The 18,127-nt window shown below is 46.4% G+C and overlaps 3 protein-coding genes across 6 annotated transcripts in view; 1 reads left to right on the top strand and 2 right to left on the bottom strand.

Annotated features, from left to right (window-relative positions):
* Positions 1–325: 325 nt before the first annotated feature.
* Positions 326–1,872, bottom strand: guca1g (guanylate cyclase activator 1g). The gene is made up of 4 exons (XM_037448014.2): positions 1,631–1,872; positions 1,330–1,479; positions 836–932; positions 326–681 (listed from the first exon to the last, which is right to left on the bottom strand). Exons 1-4 carry the CDS (start codon positions 1,823–1,825, stop codon positions 560–562), a joined length of 564 nt encoding a protein of 187 aa, XP_037303911.1. The 5' UTR covers positions 1,826–1,872; the 3' UTR covers positions 326–559.
* A 1,130-nt stretch (positions 1,873–3,002) lies between these two features.
* LOC119193979 (ras association domain-containing protein 7-like) lies at positions 3,003–6,217 on the bottom strand. Its single transcript, XM_037447950.2, has 5 exons — positions 6,185–6,217; positions 4,843–4,977; positions 4,101–4,637; positions 3,766–4,034; positions 3,003–3,544 (listed from the first exon to the last, which is right to left on the bottom strand). Exons 2-5 carry the CDS (start codon positions 4,943–4,945, stop codon positions 3,395–3,397), a joined length of 1,059 nt encoding a protein of 352 aa, XP_037303847.2. The 5' UTR covers positions 4,946–4,977; positions 6,185–6,217; the 3' UTR covers positions 3,003–3,394.
* A 6,131-nt stretch (positions 6,218–12,348) lies between these two features.
* The window catches only part of LOC119230165 (serine/threonine-protein kinase BRSK2-like), a 45,253-nt gene continuing 39,474 nt past the window's right edge, over positions 12,349–18,127 (top strand). For all 4 annotated transcript variants that reach the window (XM_037491214.2, XM_037491205.2, XM_037491224.2 and 1 more), the window contains exon 1: positions 12,349–12,744. In XM_037491214.2, the coding sequence (XP_037347111.2) occupies positions 12,660–12,744 (85 nt within the window). In that variant the 5' untranslated portion in view covers positions 12,349–12,659. The remainder of the gene's footprint in view (positions 12,745–18,127) is intronic.

The following is an 18,127-nucleotide window of genomic DNA, read 5'->3' as shown; positions in this document are numbered from 1 at the left end:
TGCATGTGTTTGTGTGGTACCTCCACCTGTAGATTACTAACAAACCAATAAACAACAGATGAACAGCTCCAAAGACTCTAGAGGTCCAAAACCCTGTCAGGGAAACAATAAATATAATAACCCATCATAATAATGTCTAATAATAATAATAATGGAATGGAAGAGAACAAAGGAAACTAACCACTAAGGGTTTAGTCTTTAAACCACATTAGGTGAACAGAACTATTCAAAAAGTGATGTACTACTCTGAATCTCAAACACAATATGAAAACACATCCAATAATAAAGATTAAGCATTTTCTTAGTTCTTAGTGAGCATGTGGTGTCGTGAGATAGTGACATCAGCTGAAGGCCACAACAGTCCAGAGGCCATGCAGCGAGGAATCGGAACACGGTCAAAATCACAGCAGAACTGCAGCCGAGCTCCGGCTTTGAATCAAAGGAAGCTTGGAGACGAAGGTGAGACACAGGTGAGACACAGGTGAGACACAGGTGAGACACACCTCTGAGTTGGCCTCAAAGAAAAACCTGCAAGCAGCGCCTCCCACCAAGGGGGAGGTCATGGTAACTTCCCACAGTTCTGGATGACCCAACCGGTGGCGTTGACGTCCAACTTGAGGAGGTTCATGAGCCACTCATCCTTCTGAGCTCCCTCCATGAATTCAGGCAAGGTGATCAGACCTGAACAGAAGCACAAAGTCCACTATGCTGCACATAGCTGTGGTGTCCATTCACACACACATCACCATTTCTCTAAATGTGGAGAGTGAAGTCTAGAAGTTGTGAGACACTGAAACACAGAACATAAATCAACGGACCCTTTATTGCCCCTCACCATCATGATTCTGATCCACCAGGTCAAAGATCCGGTCACAGATTTCCGATGGCGTCATGCTGATGTCACTCTTCTGGAGTTTGATTTTATAAAGAATCTGAGTGAGGAACCAAAAATAAAGAGAAAAACCAGTCCATCACTACGTTAAGAAGAGCTTATATTGAATTGAATGTTTGGTTTTTCTAAATAGATCTTCAATCGTTCAGTTACCGAAAACACACTGTAACATGAGCTAATCTCAGCGGAAGGGTGTAAATTCACGTCTGAGTTGAGAGGCTTACCTTAGCACCCGGCAAAGGTGTTTACTCTCTGCCCCCCCCCCCTTCCCCTCCTCCCCCCACTGACATAATCAGCCTCGAGAGGATTTGTGTTACAAAACCCTGATATGACACATAAGTGGTTGAGTTGATCCAATACTGCTTGGTTTACACCGACCTAAAAGTAAATCAGTGTTGACGCCCCCCCGGCCCCCCTCTGCCCTTCTCTTCTCTCACCCGGATGATCTGCTTCACCTCGTGCCGGTCCAGCATGCCGTTCCCGTCCGTGTCGTACATCTTGAAGGACCACTTGAGCCGATCCTCCAGGTTCCCCCTCAGGATCAGGTGGAGCGCCGCCACGTACTCCATGAAGTCCAGCGTGTTGTTCTGTGAGCACACAACGGTTCACAAAGGACCACAAGACAACCGGTACACACACACACACAGCTGCAGGTTAAAAGCCACCCGTGTTTCAGTGTCCAGTGGAGCCAGAGGACCTCAGGGGCAGAATGGTGGTGAGGGACGCAAAGTTCCTGACCTTGTTGGTGTCAAAGGAGTGGAACACCGTCTCGATGTAGAGCGACTCCTCCGCCGAGCTGCTCACCACCCCGAAGATCCTCTTGAACTCGTGCAGGTGGAGGGCGCCGCTCGGACACTCCTTCATGAAGACCAGGCACAGCTCCTGGATCTGGGCCTGGTTCATCTCCCCGCTGTGGCTCTCCTCCTGGCCCATGGCCTCCCGATGGAACCGAGCGAATGGCAGCGATGCGACTGTCTGCGTCAAAGTGGTCACGGGGCGTCTGTGCTCTGACCGAAGTGAAGAGCTCCAGCTGACCTCTGATCAGCTTCTAATCCGACCAGCTCGGTAATCACTTGATCTCCAGACACAGAGGTGTGGCATCTACATGTCTGACAACAACTCCAACTAGAATGTTTATCGTTCCAACAGTAACACGTACAATAGTGTGCTGAGAAGCATTACATTTGTCGTGCTTTGTTGGCAGCATGCTAGTTGACTAGCTAGCATGCTAGTTACACCTCACTTTAATGTAAATCTACTTTAATTGTAACAAGGGCAAATAAAAATGGCTGCCTTGCAACGTCGTGTTTAGTCGTGTTTAATGTCCGTGGTCCAGAGATCCTTCCAGATGTGGCGGCCCCCTGCCGTACTACGTGTGTGTGTCTCTTTAAATGGCAGGTGCCTGGAGACACCTGGGGCCCTGTGCTCCAATTTAAAGCTCCGCCTTTTTTGCAACTTGGCCGACTGATCACTCCTCGTCGCCCCCATGTGGGGCCTGAATAAATAAAGCTCTCTTTTTGGTGACCTCATTTGGTCGTGGCTCGTCAGTAGGCGGTCTTTATTACTATTGCTACAGCTAATGCTAAGTGGTTCATAAATGTTTGTAAGTGGGGTTCCACTACTTGTATTAACTAGTAATGTTCCCCTCGGCTCATCTTCTCGTTGCAGAGCTCCTGTCTTCCTCTCTTCCAGTGCAGCTTGTTTTGTCTCTGTGGGGTGGGGGCGGGGGGGGGGGCCCAAGGTCCTCGAGATAGACTTTACACGTCAACTATGGGACCACTTCTGTCCATCACAAAGACCACCAGCAGCTCTCTGATCTCGGCTGAACTCGGTCTGTAAATAGTGAACAGCATTTGGTGAGTGAGTTGTGTTGAGTTTTGTGTTTGTGCCTCTGCAGTCGCTGTTCATTTGTCTGTTTGTCATCTGCTCGCTTGTTGTAAGGTGATCCACTAAAACGCTGCTCAGGCTTTGGAGCGATGGAGAAGTCCTCGAGGACCAAGCCGTGGCGCCCCCCCAGTGGAGCAAGGACCACCTGCTTCACGAGAGAGTGAAACGACAAATACAAAGATGGGAAAGTATGTTTTTTAAAATACTTTATGTGACTATTTCAAATAAAAAATACAGTACAAATAAAATACAGATGTGCAATTTAAATTACAGGCATAAAAATGTACATTCATTAATTTCATTGACATTCTACGAAACTGCCAATGGTTGGCTTGTCAGACACACACACACACACACACACACACACACAGTCCTTCGAGGTTCAGGCTTAACTTCATGACGTCGTGTTTCAGACATCGTATGAGTTCAATAAATGAAGCAAACAGTGTTTATTTCAGCTTGCTGTGAGGATTTTTCTTTCCTTCTTCATCTGACGTGAAAAACAAAAGAAAGACGTTTCCTCTGAACTCGTCTCCTTCGTTGTTGAGTCCTCAAGGAGGAGAACTTTAACACAGCAGTACTCCTGCTGCTGAAGGAAAGGACCAGTGGACTTCATCACTTGGGGGACGTCTCCATGATGCCAGCACTGCTGAGGTAGAGGTCGGTGAGGGGCTCGGGGGGGGGCGCCCCGGTCTGCAGGATGAACTGCTGCAGCTTGCACTGCCTCAGCTCCTTGTTCAGCTCCTCGATCATCTCCCGCCGGCCCTGCAGGACGCATGGAGCAAACACACATTTAATCACCGTGCTTTTACGTCCATTTGTAAACTAAACAGACTAAAACCTCTAAAAAATGTCTTCATCACCATGAAGACAATGTAGTTTATTCTGACTCCATCTCACATACAAATACTCTCTAGAAATAGTGCACTGATCCTCCCGTTGGTTGGATTCTCCCCGTCTGAGATTAGATGATGGAGGAGCTGTACCTGCAGATTCTCCTCCGCCGCCTGGAGATCCCTCTGCGTCTCGGACAACGCTGCTTCCAGATCTTCTCCCTGCTGCCACCGGTAACGGAGCTCCTGCTTCAGAGGCCTCAGCGCCTCCTCCGGCGGCCTCGAGTCCGCCCGGGAGCTGGGCCTGTGTTCTTTGAGCTGCACCTCCTGCTCCAGCTGGGCGGAGCGGGCTTGGAGCTCCTCCATCTGGTGGGCGTCGTCCTCCATCGACGCGTGCAGCTGCTGCTGATCTCTCTGCAGGTCTGTTGAGGAGCAGCGGTAAGCTCTCGAGTTGAGGAAAATTCCAGAGGAAGGACGTGAACACCTACCTTCTTCTCGGTCCACCTCTGCCTGGAGCTCCTCCTCCCACTGGAGTCCGAGCATCAGATCGGCCTCGTTCTGCCTCAAGCGCCGCTCCAGGTCCTCCAGTTCTGCTTCCCAGACCACAGTCGGACCGTGATCTCTGGCAGACGACCCCTCCTGCTCCCAGACCTCGGCCTCCTTCTCCAGAGACCAGAGCTGGTTCTCCAGGTCCTGAAGCCTCCTCTGCTGCTGCAGGACCTGCCTGAACACCTCCTCCTTGGGGAAGCTGTGAGGGTCCGGGAACGAGATGGGGGAGGCCCGGGGTTCTGGAGAAGCTCTGGGGGACGGGGCCCAGGTCCTCTTGAGGTGGGCCGGTTCCCGTCGCTCCGTGTCGGGTGTGCCTCGCCCATCCCCCCGGCTGGGGCCGGTCCTCCGCAGGACGAAGTGGACCTCCGGGGCCATCTGACCCAGCTGAGACAGGTGCTGAAGAGGACAGTCCTCGGCCAGCAGCTGCCTCTCTTTCCCCCGCAGCTTCACGATGAGAATGTACCGACCGGTCCGACCTGAGGGGACGCGTGAAGGAGCATCAGTAAGGAGAGCGGTGGGGGAGGAGTGACTGAAAACATCTGTACCAGCTGTGTGTTCATGACACCGATGTATCGCATCAAGTGGGAAATGGACAACGCTGCGTGAAGTCAGCATATTAATGTAAATGTTCCTCCAGGGTTTGAGAAGGAACGTGACTTGGGTGAAAATGGAGAGACTCACCAAGCGACTGTGCCAGAGCGATGACGACATCCTGGCAGGAAGTGGTCAGTGATAGGCCGCTCACCACCCTGACCACACCCTCCACCCACACCTTCAGCTCCATCACTCAGCTGCAGCACCACCAGCAACCGTGAACTGGGAATCAATAAAGGCCGTTTGAATCCAGTTCCAAATCAATTCATTGAATCATTTATTATTGATAAACAGTCCATTGACCAAATGTCTTCTATTGTTTGACAAATGACCATTGTCTACTCGTTTGTTCAGTAATGCAGCACGCGTACTGTCTCTTTAAAAACGGTAGCTCAGAGCGCACTAAATGCTAGAGGGAGAAGCTAACTAGCTAACGCTAATTACCAAGAGCACACAATTTGGATTAAATATTGAGTTTTAAAACACTCTGCACTCCATCTTTCATGGAGACATCTCAGCTGTGATCAACAATCATCATATCACATGACTATTATATTACTAAAGCACTAGTTGTGAGTGTCTGTTTGGATCCGATGAGCGTGCACGGCGTGCACACACGTGCACTGCTGTACACAAGCCTTCGTCCTTAACTGAGCACACGCTGATGCTAGCAGCTCGTTAGCATACTTCCCAGCATGCAGCACAAATACAGCACTCCTACAGGGAAAGTGATTTGTGTGATTTCATATCATAAGAAGAGTTGATTTAATATCCTCGCTGCATTTGATGGGAGTAGGCGGGACCAGGGGACAGAGGGGTCAAAGGTTACGAAGGCGGGTCTTCATTGGAGGACTCAGCACAGCTTCCCGTGTTTGCAGTAGAAGTCACGCAGGTCGGCCGACAGCGGGAATGTGGCACAACACGCTGACATTCCTGAGGCTCAGGCTCCGCCCACAAATACCTCCTCTCTCTGTTTACCAGGCGCCACTTCTCTCGCCAGTATCGCCATCAGGAAGTCATCAGAGGAACGTCACACCGGGTATTTTCCCTCGCCACACAGGTCCTCATTTAGAGAAATACAAGCCTCCCTCTGCTCTCTTTTGTTGACGCTTAATGAGTTGAACTTCAGAACCAAACAAACAACTCAAGTCAACTGAACCACGCCAGTAGCTTTGACTTCTGGAATGAGACGACTAAAGCACAGATTTGACTTGTTTTGTTTGATTTTCCCTGGTTTTGGATCTGCCTTCTTGAAGGGAAGGACCTCCGACGTCCTCCACACAACAGCTAATATTTAAAAGTGGGCCCAATACAAATCACCAGGTTCATGAATGGAATTTGTCCTTTTCCTATTTTCTCTTTTAGATCGAAGTGTAAAACAGAAGCGTAACTTTATACAGAGCTCAGAGAGGAAGTTAATATCACTCACCTGTTGAAGCTTCTCTCTGATGGTCCTTTCTCCCTGCTCTGAGTTCAGGCTGGAGGAGGAGGAGGAGGAGGAGGAGGAGGAGGAGGAGTGAAGCTGTGGAATGCAGCCTTTCTGGATTAGCTGCATGACAAGTGATGTCATTGTTCTGAGAGGTAATTAAGTAATTAGGTTCATTTTAAGTACTATTATTTTCACCTTTCAGATGATTTTTTTAGTATTTTAGTTTTTTAGACTATGAGAAAATGACTCTACTTCTCTCTTCATTCATTTTTAGTAATAAATATCCTCTTGGTTTAGAGACATTCATAAAAAACGAAGGGACTAAAATACAGTGTAATACGTCACCCTTTAACTAAGCTTAAGGTTAAACATGAGAAACAAGTGTTTATGTGTGAGCAGATGTGTTGATTCTCGGCTCTCACACACACATACACACACTCACACACACACACACTCACACACACACACACACACACACTCACACACACACACACACACACACACACACACACACACACACACACACGCACGCACACACACAAGCACTTGCAGAGAGGCATGTGGGAGGTTTGACGGAAGAGCAGGGTTGCGGCAACGGCCACTCCTCAGTTTTAATCTTTAACTCACTGAATGTGGGAGGAGCCACGGTTCAGTGTCACGGTGACATCCTGTGAAGAAGGAATGAGGAAGTAGTGAAAGGAGGATTCAAAACTATTACTCAAGTAAAAAAAGAGTAGTGAAGTCTATGAGAGATATTATATCTGACTTCCCCTTCAAAATGTTTGGATTTTTTTCCAAAGTATTTTATGATTTTGATATTATGATATTCTTTGTTATTTTTTCCACCTAACATATTTTGACTTAAAAAAAAAGCTATCCTTTACATATTTTCACCTCACATATTTTTTTTCGACCTTACAAAGTTTGACTTTCTTTTTAAAAACATTTTTTGACCTAATATTTTTTGGGAGAACTTTTCTTCATTTTTTAACATTTGATTTTTTCCCTTTTTTACCCTCACACTTTACATAACATTACATTACATTTATACAAATTTTACCAACATATCTTTTCAATTTTATTTGAAAATATTTTTTGACCAAATATCTTTTCATATTTTTTCTAATGAAAAACCACCATACATATTTTGACTTTCTGTTTAAAGCAATTTTTCACCTAATAGTTTTTTTAATTTCTTTTCACCCTATACACAAATACATAATATTTTGCTAAAAAAAAATTTCACCTAATATTTTTTAAAGGACATTTAGGGCACAACGTTGTTTTTGTGTTCTTTAAAAACAATTTAGACCGTAGATTAAAAAATATATATTTTTAAAGAAGTCGAAAAGGTGGAAAAAATGGTTAAGGACCCAGGATTTAAAATAAAAGTAAAAATATCAAAGGTCAAAAAATGTTTTAAAAGATACTCAGGTCAAAGAAAAGTTATGGAAATTTCAAAATATACATATTAGTTCAAAAATTATTTTCAAAAGAAGTTGAGAAATATTAGGAGAAATATTTTCTAGACGGAGGTCAAAATGTATAAGGTTGAAAAATGTCGTTAAAATAGGTTGTGTCTAAAATGTCTTTCAAAAAAGGAAAAATATGATTGGTTGAAAAATGTTTTGAAAAGAGTCAAACTATGTAAGTTCATAAAATGTCCTGGAAAAAAAATAAAAATCTTGTGCAAAAATCGTTTTAAAAAGATAATCGGAATGACGTTTAAATATAAAATGTCTAACCTTTATTTCATGACATTGTTTGACATATTTCGACTTTCTATTCAAAATTATTTTTGACCTATTATTTCTACAAAATATTTTAATCTAATCATTTTTGACGTTTTTTGACACAACATGTATTGACTTTTTTGATTTAATATATTTGTATTTTCTTATCAAAATATTTCGACGTCTTTTTTTACATTTTTCGATGTCATCGACGTATTTTGACTTTTTTTTCAAAACTGTTTATTCATTTGATTTTAGCAAGTTTCCAATTTTCATTTTTTTGTAAAAATATTTTTCCACCTAATAATTTTTGACATATTTAAAAAATATATTTAAAGCTTTTTTTTAAACATATTTTAAATGATTTGTCTACAAATGAATGACCTAGTATATTTAGACGTAGTTTATTATGACTTCCTGTGTGTGTGTTTGTATCACAGAGAGACAGATGCTGTTCTTCAGTGGAACCACAGGATGTCAGCATCTCCCTAAAACAGTTTGTAAGCTACTGTTTCGCTCTTCATACTCCTTCTACTTAGTCAGAACACAGGATAAATATTTAAATAACTTTCCATTGTGTCATTAATGTTCAAATCTGCAGTAGGATAAGATGCTCTTGCTGACTATCACATGACCAACGAGGTCATGTGATAGTGAGTTGGAGGTCGCCACCGTTTTTGCCCGGCATCATGGGCTAATGCATGATGGGAAACGGCCTGCTGTTGCCAGAGTCAACAACAATGTGTGTAATGGTAATAGTTCATCCCTTGAATGTTTGCGTATTTATATTGTTAATACTTGTTATTATATATATTTTTAATTTTACTTTATCTTATTCAATTCTATTTCATCAAGTCGTATTCCTCTATGTGTAATATATATGGCAATAGATGGTTCTGATTCTGATTCTGTTTTGCAACAGAGGTTAATGTAGTGAGTTGTGCTTCTAATGATAGTGCTTTGGCCAATTTAATTGCAACCCTGTAATCTAAACGGGTTTACAGAGTAACACTGTAAATTAGCAGTTTTTATCATTACCGCTGATCAACTTAATTACCAACAATTGTGGTAAGTGTTTCCTGCTGGTTTCACTTCTTGTTCCCATCCCAGCGGCCTGAGGCAGGAAGAGATGAGCAGCAGGACGGGTCCTCACCGGGTCACCGGTAAACGTCACCCCCCTTCTGCTTTACTTTAGCGTCTTAGGTTTTCATGTTTTAACATGTATTCTGTGTACTGGGGTATTGCTTATGAGAAATTGAGCTTCAGTTTGTAGGGAATAGAATTCAGATCTTTGTGATGATTAAACTCAAATCTACAGTTTTATGCCTAAATATTTAAAAATACTAGCGTTCATGTTTGAGGTAATAATTCAAACACACTTTCAGATGGTTGGATCTGTGTGAATATTGTTTACAGCCATTTCTGAAAGTAGGCAAAATACATTAAATCGAATATTATATATTTTCTCACTTTTTGCAATGTTTTGTTTTAGAAATGAGCATTTTGTACCAGGCCATAATACAAGAGTCAAAAGAAAACAGTATATTAGTGTAGAAACCCAGCTGATATAAATAAGAAAATCTTACGGGTAAAATTGGAGCTATTTTTGTAAAAGACTTCAAATGATTCTGTACTTACAATAAAACCCTTTCCAGAGCGGATGTAATTGGTTGGAAACGAGCTCTTGGGTGTTAATCAGAATCAGCTCAGCGCGAGTCGAGCTAATAGCAATAACAGTTTATTTATTTAGGGATGTCGCTGAATCAGAAGCAGTGAATTGACTGCAATGAGTCCCTGCTGTGTTTGTCCTCTGTGTCCATGTGGTCCTCCTGGGGGGCTCCTGTCCAAAACGCATTTAAAGGACGGTTCTTTTTAAAACACGTCTCAGACGAGATGTGCTCTCATTCAGCTCCTCTGGCTTCAAATGAGGGAGAATCTGTGTGTGTGTGTGTGTGTGTGTGTGTGTGTGTGTGTGTGTGTGTGTGTGTGTGTGTGTGTGTGTATGTGTGTGTTATCCTGCGCCGTTGGCGAGGCGGCTACAATAGAGCTGACTAATGCACAAATAGACTGCAGGCTAAGCTCCTTTCTCCAGAAATGTCTTGCAATGTGAAGGCTGCATTCTGTGGGCCGTTCCTGCAGTATTTATATCTATTTACACACACACACACACACACACACACACACACACACACACACACACACACACACACACACACAGTAAGAAGCACTTCCACTGTACAACAATAATTCTGACAACATTTCTTTTGAGGGATTAGTGTGTGTGTGTGTGTGTGTGTGTGTGTGTGTGTGTGTTTGTGTGTGTGTTTTAATTGATAACGTTCACTCGTAGTAGATGTGGAACTTTCACTTTGAGTTTAAAGACTCTTTTTGTCTAAATCTCAGAAAATTCTTCTACCAAGTCTCCTCTTATCTCCACCGTTACAACCTCCTTGACGTTCTCCATCCAGGACCTGGTGAAACCCTCCATCCCAACATCAAGCTGCTTGTTCCTCACTGAGAGCAGAACACTGGACTAGATCTCCACTCTTTGCTGTCCTGCTTCTAGATGGTGGAAGGAGCTCTGTGATGACATCAGGACCACAGAGAGCCTTCACATCTTCACACTAAAGACACACCTCTTCAGACTAAACACTAACACACTGTAGACCTTAAACTGGACTCATAATGGCTCTGATCTAGAACCTGTTGTACATCGGCTTATTTGATGAAATTGTCCTTTCTTGTTCTTCTGAGTTTGTTTCCTTCTGGTTGAAATGCTCTTATTGTAAGTCGCTGTGGATAAAAGCATCAGCTAAATGACATGGAATATAAAAGAGGACCTAACTTCCTGTTCTATTCTGTAATGAAGGAAAGGAGCCTCAATGGTTCCTTACTTAGCTCATTTATCAAAGGAAGCACTGTATCATCCTTCACCAAAGGACAGGAGATTCCATCCCATAATATTTAAATAGTGACGTATCATTGGTCTGTTTACGAGAACAAATGCTAATGACTTTAGAAACGCAGATCATGTGAGTAACCGTTAGCGTGACTCATGGATGTTAATAAAGTGTCACTTTGAAGCTGTAACGACACATGAAGGCATCTCAGAGGCCTCTTTGTAGCCCCTGCTGATGGTACATCTCATCCAGTGAAGCCTTACGTTCTTCTGGTGGAAACGTTTCTGTGACGTACACAGACTTCAGTGAGCATGAAGTAGCATTTGTGGTTTCGTGCCCTCACGCATCTTCTGTGTTCAGCTCCTGCTGACGGGTCACGCCTCCTCCAGGTGTTGGGGGGTTGATTTCTACGGCATCACCACCACCATTGATGTGCAGACGGGTTCAGGGCCCCCTTCCTGTGTCGCTCACGCGGGGTGGAGGTGTGAAGGGGGGGGGGGGGTGTAGATTAATTAACAGGAAGTAATGAGGGGAAAAGCTGTCCTGTGGCGATCTCGTCCAGCGTAATCAGATGGAGCCCCCCCCCTCACTGTCTTTGTTAGGGACGTGGATGTGACAGGTTGGGGAGGGGGGGTTAGATGAGGAGGGAGGCAGGGATGAGGTGGTGGGTTGCGGGGGGGGGGGGTCCCATCTGCCGCTGAGCGTGCTGGGTCAAAGGGGCTTTTGTTGTGAAGGAGTGATGAGACAGATAGACACCAACCGCTGGTTTAATCAAGTGAAAGTGTCCCAGCATGTAACGAACGTGCCCCCCATGCCCCCCCCCCCACCACATCCCACACAGACACACAACACCCCCCCTACCCCCCCCACACATACACACCTCATCTTTAATGAATAGCTGAGTCTGACTAAATGGATTAGATGAGCAGAAACGAGGAAATCAATCAAATGGGAACAACATGGGTCCACTTGTTTCTGCTCCTCGTGCGTGTGTGTGCGTGTGCGTGTGTGTGTGTGTGCGTGTGTGTGTGCGTCTGTGTCTGTGTGTCTGTGTGTGTGTGTGTCTGTGTGTGTGTGTGTGTGTGTGTGTGTGTGTGCGTGTGCTTTTCTTTCTATTTATAGATTTAAGAAGGACAGGGGCATCCTCTCATCTCACACTGTCACCTCGACCCGAATTCAATCACCAACCCCTGCGAAGCAGTGCGCATGCGTGGTTCTTGATTAAAGCCACTTTGTGGAGCCACGATTTCAGCGGAAAGAACGTGAGCTGACCTTCACAATAAAATAACACTAAAACAAATGAAATCATTCACGCTCACTGACAGTCATTCTAACATTCTAAACCAATGAAAATCTATACCCTTTCATATATCTATATATACATATATAAAATAAAATTCAAATTCAAGATTTCAGAAACAAAATTCAGCATCTGTCATATTCCTGACGGCCAACTATTTATTCTGAAGGGGACAAGCGGAAGTGTCCGCTCACATCGTCCCTCCGTGCCGGAGCTGGGGGGGGTGGGAGTTAGGGGGGATGTATCGGCAGTAGATGCCGTCCCATCGTCAGATCACACCCTCCGGGCTGCAGACCCGCTCCTCCGGCACCAGCACCATGACGCCCGGGTTCAGACCCGCGATCTGAGCGCGCGCAGGGACCGGACGTGGAGACATACGCGCACGTGCACGCACGCACGGGGGGAGGGTAGGGTAAGGGGGGCGGCGGCGGGGGGGGGGGAATATTACAGCTACCAAAAAACCCCAAGAGGACAGGAACGCCGACCGAAGCGAAGTCCTCCACCGCGGAGAAAGAGACCGAATCCCATCCGCCAGAAGCATCATGACGTCGGCCAAAGACAGCGGGCACTACGCCAACTACGTGGGACCGTACCGCCTGGAGAAGACGCTGGGCAAAGGACAGACAGGTCAGTGGAGCAGGCTGCAGGTGTCCCTCCTTTCCCTCTCCTTTCATTGGACTCTGAATGAGGAGACAGGCTCCATCAGTGCTGCTGCTGATGCTGCTGGTGCTGGTGGTGGTGATGATGGAGTTGCTGATGATGGTGGTGCTGTGGTGGTGGGGGTGTGTCTTTTATCCTTGTTGTCGGGCAGAGGGCTCGGTGATAATGGGCCCCGCGTGGACTTCTAATTGCGTCCATCTGCTCTGCAGAAGAGGCAGAGCAGTGATGCTGCTTTGTCCACACACATGGACACACACAGACACACACACGGACACACATGGACACACACACAGGGACACACAGGGACACACACAGACACACACGGACACACACACAGGGACACACAGGGACACACACATACTGTAACTGCAGCATCACGCAGGTTAGTTGGGACGATGCAGTCCGCTGAGCTCATCGTTGGACCGCGTCCCCCTTGTCTCACTTTCTCCGGTCCAGATGTGCTGGCTGGCTGTCCCGTAGGACCAGCTGTCCATGAGTGTGTGAGTAAAAAAGACACCTTCAAGTAGGTGTTCATTACTGGCCTCCAGTTCATGTCCTTCGGGCATGAACACCTGTGTTGAGTTGATGAGTCCAAGTATCATGAGTCATTTCTACAGACTAATGACCAAGCAGCGTACAGGTTGAGTCAGATGACCATAAAACATGCCCACAGTCAACTTCTCAACCTCTGAGTGCCTTTGGCACCAGCTTCTTCTCCCTGAGGAGACCTTTCCCATGTCCTTCATTCGATGGGGACATGTGGACCGGCAGGTGATGGTTAGCAGTGCAGATTGCGGTGCTCTAGGCGGTGCAGTTAGCAGTGCTGTTAGCGATGCAGATAGCGGCGCAGATAGCGGTGCTGTTAGCAGTGCAGATAGCGGTGCAGATAGCGGCGCAGATAGCGGTGCTGTTAGCAGTGCAGATAGCGGTGCTCTAGGCGGTGCAGTTAGCAGTGCTGTTAGCGATGCAGATAGTGGTGCTGTTAGCAGTTCTGTTAGCGGTACTGTTAGCAGTGCTGTTAGCGGTGCAGATAGCGGCGCTCTAGGCGGTGCAGTTAGCAGTGCTGTTAGCGATGCAGATAGTGGTGCTGTTAGCAGTTCTGTTAGCGGTACTGTTAGCAGTGCTGTTAGCGGTGCAGATAGTGGTGCTCTTGGCGGTGCTAATAGCGGTGCAGTTAGCAGTGCTGTTAGCGCTGCTGATAGCGGTGCAGATAGTGATGCAGATAGCGGTGCTGTTATCGGTGCTGTTAGCGGTACTGTTAGCGGTGCTGATGCTCTTATTGACTTCCCTGAACATGAGACACAGGAGTGGCGGATGAAGGATCCGCTGCATCTTGCTCCCAATGTATCCTGCATATCAGACCCGAAATATTTGCTTTACTTTTTGATCCGGGTTTGGTCTACACCAAAACCCATTTTGCCCTTTTAGAGCTTTTATTTTGAAAACCAAGCCGTGAGTATGACCCTGAAGAAGAGCTCAAACTCCCTTCAGAGCTCGTAGTTACACTTATCACGTGTCCACGTTGTCTCCACATTGTCTCCACATTAGAGTTTTAACCTTCCAGGCGGTGTTAACGGCTCCGGCCCGGTCCGGGATGCCCCACCATCTGCAACCAGAACCCGTCCAGGTGTCCCCTCTCCTCTGCTCCGCTCCCGGGACGGATGAATAATTCGTGAGCAGCCAATCATCGGGGTGGATTGTACCAGCGTGTATTGCTGCGTCCCTTTAAGCAGATGGAACCAAGCGGAGATGAAGGAAACCTGCTCGGTCATCCCGTCGGGTTGAAGCAGCATCTGGAGTAGAACTGACTGTGTGATGACATCATCGCTGTGATGGCTGGACGTTGAGTCTTCTCCTTTATTATATTCTTCAAATGATGGTTCCGTGTTCCAAGCTCACACTGAGATGGGAAACAGCAGCAGTTCAAAATAACAACAGTCACACACAACCATTTATTTTTATGAATGTGGAGAATAATGTCAAATTCTATGTGTGAGTAAGTGTGTGTGTGTGTGTGTGTGTGTGTGTTGTTCTCAGTGTGTGTGTGTGTTGTTCTCATTGTGTGTGTGTGTGTGTGTTGTTCTCAGTGTGTGTGTGTGTGTGTTGTTCTCATTGTGTGTGTGTGTGTGTTGTTCTCAGTGTGTGTGAGTGTGTGTTGTTCTCAGTGTGTGTGTGTGTGTGTGTTGTCCTCAGTGTGTGTGTGTGTGTGTGTTGTTCTCAGTGTGTGTGTGTGTGTGTGTGTTGTTCTCATTGTGTGTGTGTGTTGTTCTCAGTGTGTGTGTGTGTGTGTTGTTCTCAGTGTGTGTGTGTGTGTTGTTCTCAGTGTGTGTGTGTGTTGTTCTCAGTGTGTGTGTGTGTGTTGTTCTCATTGTGTGTGTGTGTGTTGTTCTCATTGTGTGTGTGTGTGTTGTTCTCAGTGTGTGTGTGTGTTGTTCTCATTGTGTGTGTGTGTGTGTTGTTCTCATTGTGTGTGTGTGTGTTGTTCTCATTGTGTGTGTGTGTGTGTTGTTCTCATTGTGTGTGTGTGTTGTTCTCAGTGTGTGTGTGTGTGTGTGTTGCTCTCATTGTGTGTGTGTGTGTGTGTGTGTTGTTCTCAGTGTGTGTGAGTGTGTGTTGTTCTCAGTGTGTGTGTGTGTGTGTGTTGTTCTCAGTGTGTGTGAGTGTGTGTTGTTCTCAGTGTGTGTGTGTGTGTGTTGTTCTCAGTGTGTGTGTGTGTGTGTGTTGTTCTCAGTGTGTGTGTGTGTGTGTGTGTTGTTCTCAGTGTGTGTGTGTGTGTGTGTGTGTTGTTCTCAGTGTGTGTGTGTGTGTTGTTCTCAGTGTGTGTGTGTGTGTGTGTTGTTCTCAGTGTGTGTGAGTGTGTGTTGTTCTCATTGTGTGTGTGTGTGTGTGTTGTTCTCATTGTGTGTGTGTGTGTGTGTTGTTCTCAGTGTGTGTGTGTGTGTGTTGTTCTCATTGTGTGTGTGTGTGTGTTGTTCTCATTGTGTGTGTGTGTGTGTTGTTCTCAGTGTGTGTGAGTGTGTGTTGTTCTCAGTGTGTGTGTGTGTGTGTGTTGTCCTCAGTGTGTGTGTGTGTGTGTGTTGTTCTCAGTGTGTGTGTGTGTGTGTGTTGTTCTCATTGTGTGTGTGTGTTGTTCTCAGTGTGTGTGTGTGTGTGTTGTTCTCAGTGTGTGTGTGTGTGTTGTTCTCAGTGTGTGTGTGTGTTGTTCTCAGTGTGTGTGTGTGTGTTGTTCTCATTGTGTGTGTGTGTGTTGTTCTCATTGTGTGTGTGTGTGTTGTTCTCATTGTGTGTGTGTGTGTGTTGTTCTCATTGTGTGTGTGTGTGTTGTTCTCATTGTGTGTGTGTGTGTGTTGTTCTCATTGTGTGTGTGTGTTGTTCTCAGTGTGTGTGTGTGTGTGTGTTGCTCTCATTGTGTGTGTGTGTGTGTGTGTGTTGTTCTCAGTGTGTGTGAGTGTGTGTTGTTCTCAGTGTGTGTGTGTGTGTGTGTTGTTCTCAGTGTGTGTGAGTGTGTGTTGTTCTCAGTGTGTGTGTGTGTGTGTGTTGTTCTCAGTGTGTGTGTGTGTGTGTTGTTCTCAGTGTGTGTGTGTGTGTGTGTGTGTGTTGTTCTCAGTGTGTGTGTGTGTGTTGTTCTCAGTGTGTGTGTGTGTGTGTTGTTCTCAGTGTGTGTGTGTGTGTGTGTTGTTCTCAGTGTGTGTGTGTGTGTGTTGTTCTCAGTGTGTGTGTGTGTGTGTGTGTGTGTTGCTCTCATTGTGTGTGTGTGTGTGTGTGTGTTGTTCTCAGTGTGTGTGAGTGTGTGTTGTTCTCAGTGTGTGTGTGTGTGTGTGTTGTTCTCAGTGTGTGTGTGTGTGTGTTGTTCTCAGTGTGTGTGTGTGTGTGTGTGTGTGTTGTTCTCAGTGTGTGTGTCTCATGAGACGTCCCCTCTGAAGGCTGCTTTGACTCGAAGGCCGAGTCGGGGGAAGCCTGAGCGCCATTAATCCTCCTCCACCATGCGGAGCAGACCCACGCTCTTTGTTACCGTGTGTGTGTGTGTGGGGGGGGGCTGTGAGCATCATCCCTCACAGCCTCGTTGGATGGAGACATGAACCAGATTTGTTGGCTCAGTTTATTAATAAAGAAGCGCAGCAAAACCCAAATAAATCAATAAAGAGAGCTGTTCTCACAGCCATGGGTCCGTAACCATGACGACAACAACGAACGCTGCTGTAGTTCACAAGTATCCCACCAAAGGTCGTAAGGCTCTCTTACCCAGAATGCCGTCTACCTTGATTTATTTGTCCTTTTTAGCGAGAACAAGGATCTCGATATTTCAACATCTTTCACTTTGTTTTGAAAAGTGAAATAAAACGCCGCTGATGGACCCAGCTGAGAAGGAGAAGCTCAGAAGACCTCCTCCTGGGACACTAAGTCCAACCTGAAGGACGTCCTGCGGTCACTAGGACCACAGCCTCCATCGGACTCCTTCACTGGGATTCACCTGTGACGGTCCCACTGGTCCCAGTGATGAGAGCACAGCTGGAACAAAGGCTTCATGGTGTGTGTCTGCTGGTTGAGGCTGAGCTGCCTGAACAATCACTCTGTGTGTGTGTGTGTGTGTGTGTGAGTGTGTGTGTGAGTGTGTGTGTGTGTGTGAGTGTGTGTGTGTGATCACACAGGGTTCCAAGGCTGCACACAGAGCTCATTTTCTTGGTGTGGACCGTCGTCATGGTTACATCTCTCGTCCTCATCTGTGCAGCGTCCTCTCGTCTTTGCACGAGGGGAAACAGGAAGTTGAAAGAATGAGCGTGCAGATGTTACAACAGTAGCAGGGTTTCCAGTTTGACCCCTGACCCCCGAGTCCACGTTGGGCAAACCAAACCTCCAGAAGAGAAGCTGCCCTTTAACTGGAGTGTTGGGGGGGGGGGCTATTGTAACACACCCGGCTACATCAGATGGATCACTCAAATATCCACGAAATCCTCCCACTCCGACGGTAACCACGGCGACGGGACAATGACATCATCCTTTTCGTGTGTTTTCTGTCAGGATGAAAAGGGTCGTATTATTGACGTGCACAGGTGCAGGTGGTAACCCTCCCATGACTCTCACCTGCATATGTGGAGGGTACTGAGATGGTTCCATGTGCCGCGGGGTCAAAGGTCACCGGACCCCTCGGTGGCTCCTTCTGTCCGTCATTTCATTTTGAGTGAAAAGGAGCGCTCCACATCTAAAGGGAGGGGGAGGGGGGGTTACACTGCTGGTAGACTAAAGTCTGCTGGGGGGCTTTCTTTGCAGATGGGGGGGAGGTAATCAAAATTATGGCTGGTGTTAAACACCCCCATCATCCTCCCCCGTTCCTCCCCCCCACTCTCCATTC

This window comes from Pungitius pungitius, chromosome 4 (genome assembly GCF_949316345.1).
Source record: "Pungitius pungitius chromosome 4, fPunPun2.1, whole genome shotgun sequence".
NCBI classification, from domain to species: Eukaryota; Metazoa; Chordata; class Actinopteri; order Perciformes; family Gasterosteidae; genus Pungitius; species Pungitius pungitius.
The sequence above is the reverse complement of the archived record's forward strand: the minus strand, read 5'-3'. Positions and strand labels throughout refer to the sequence as shown.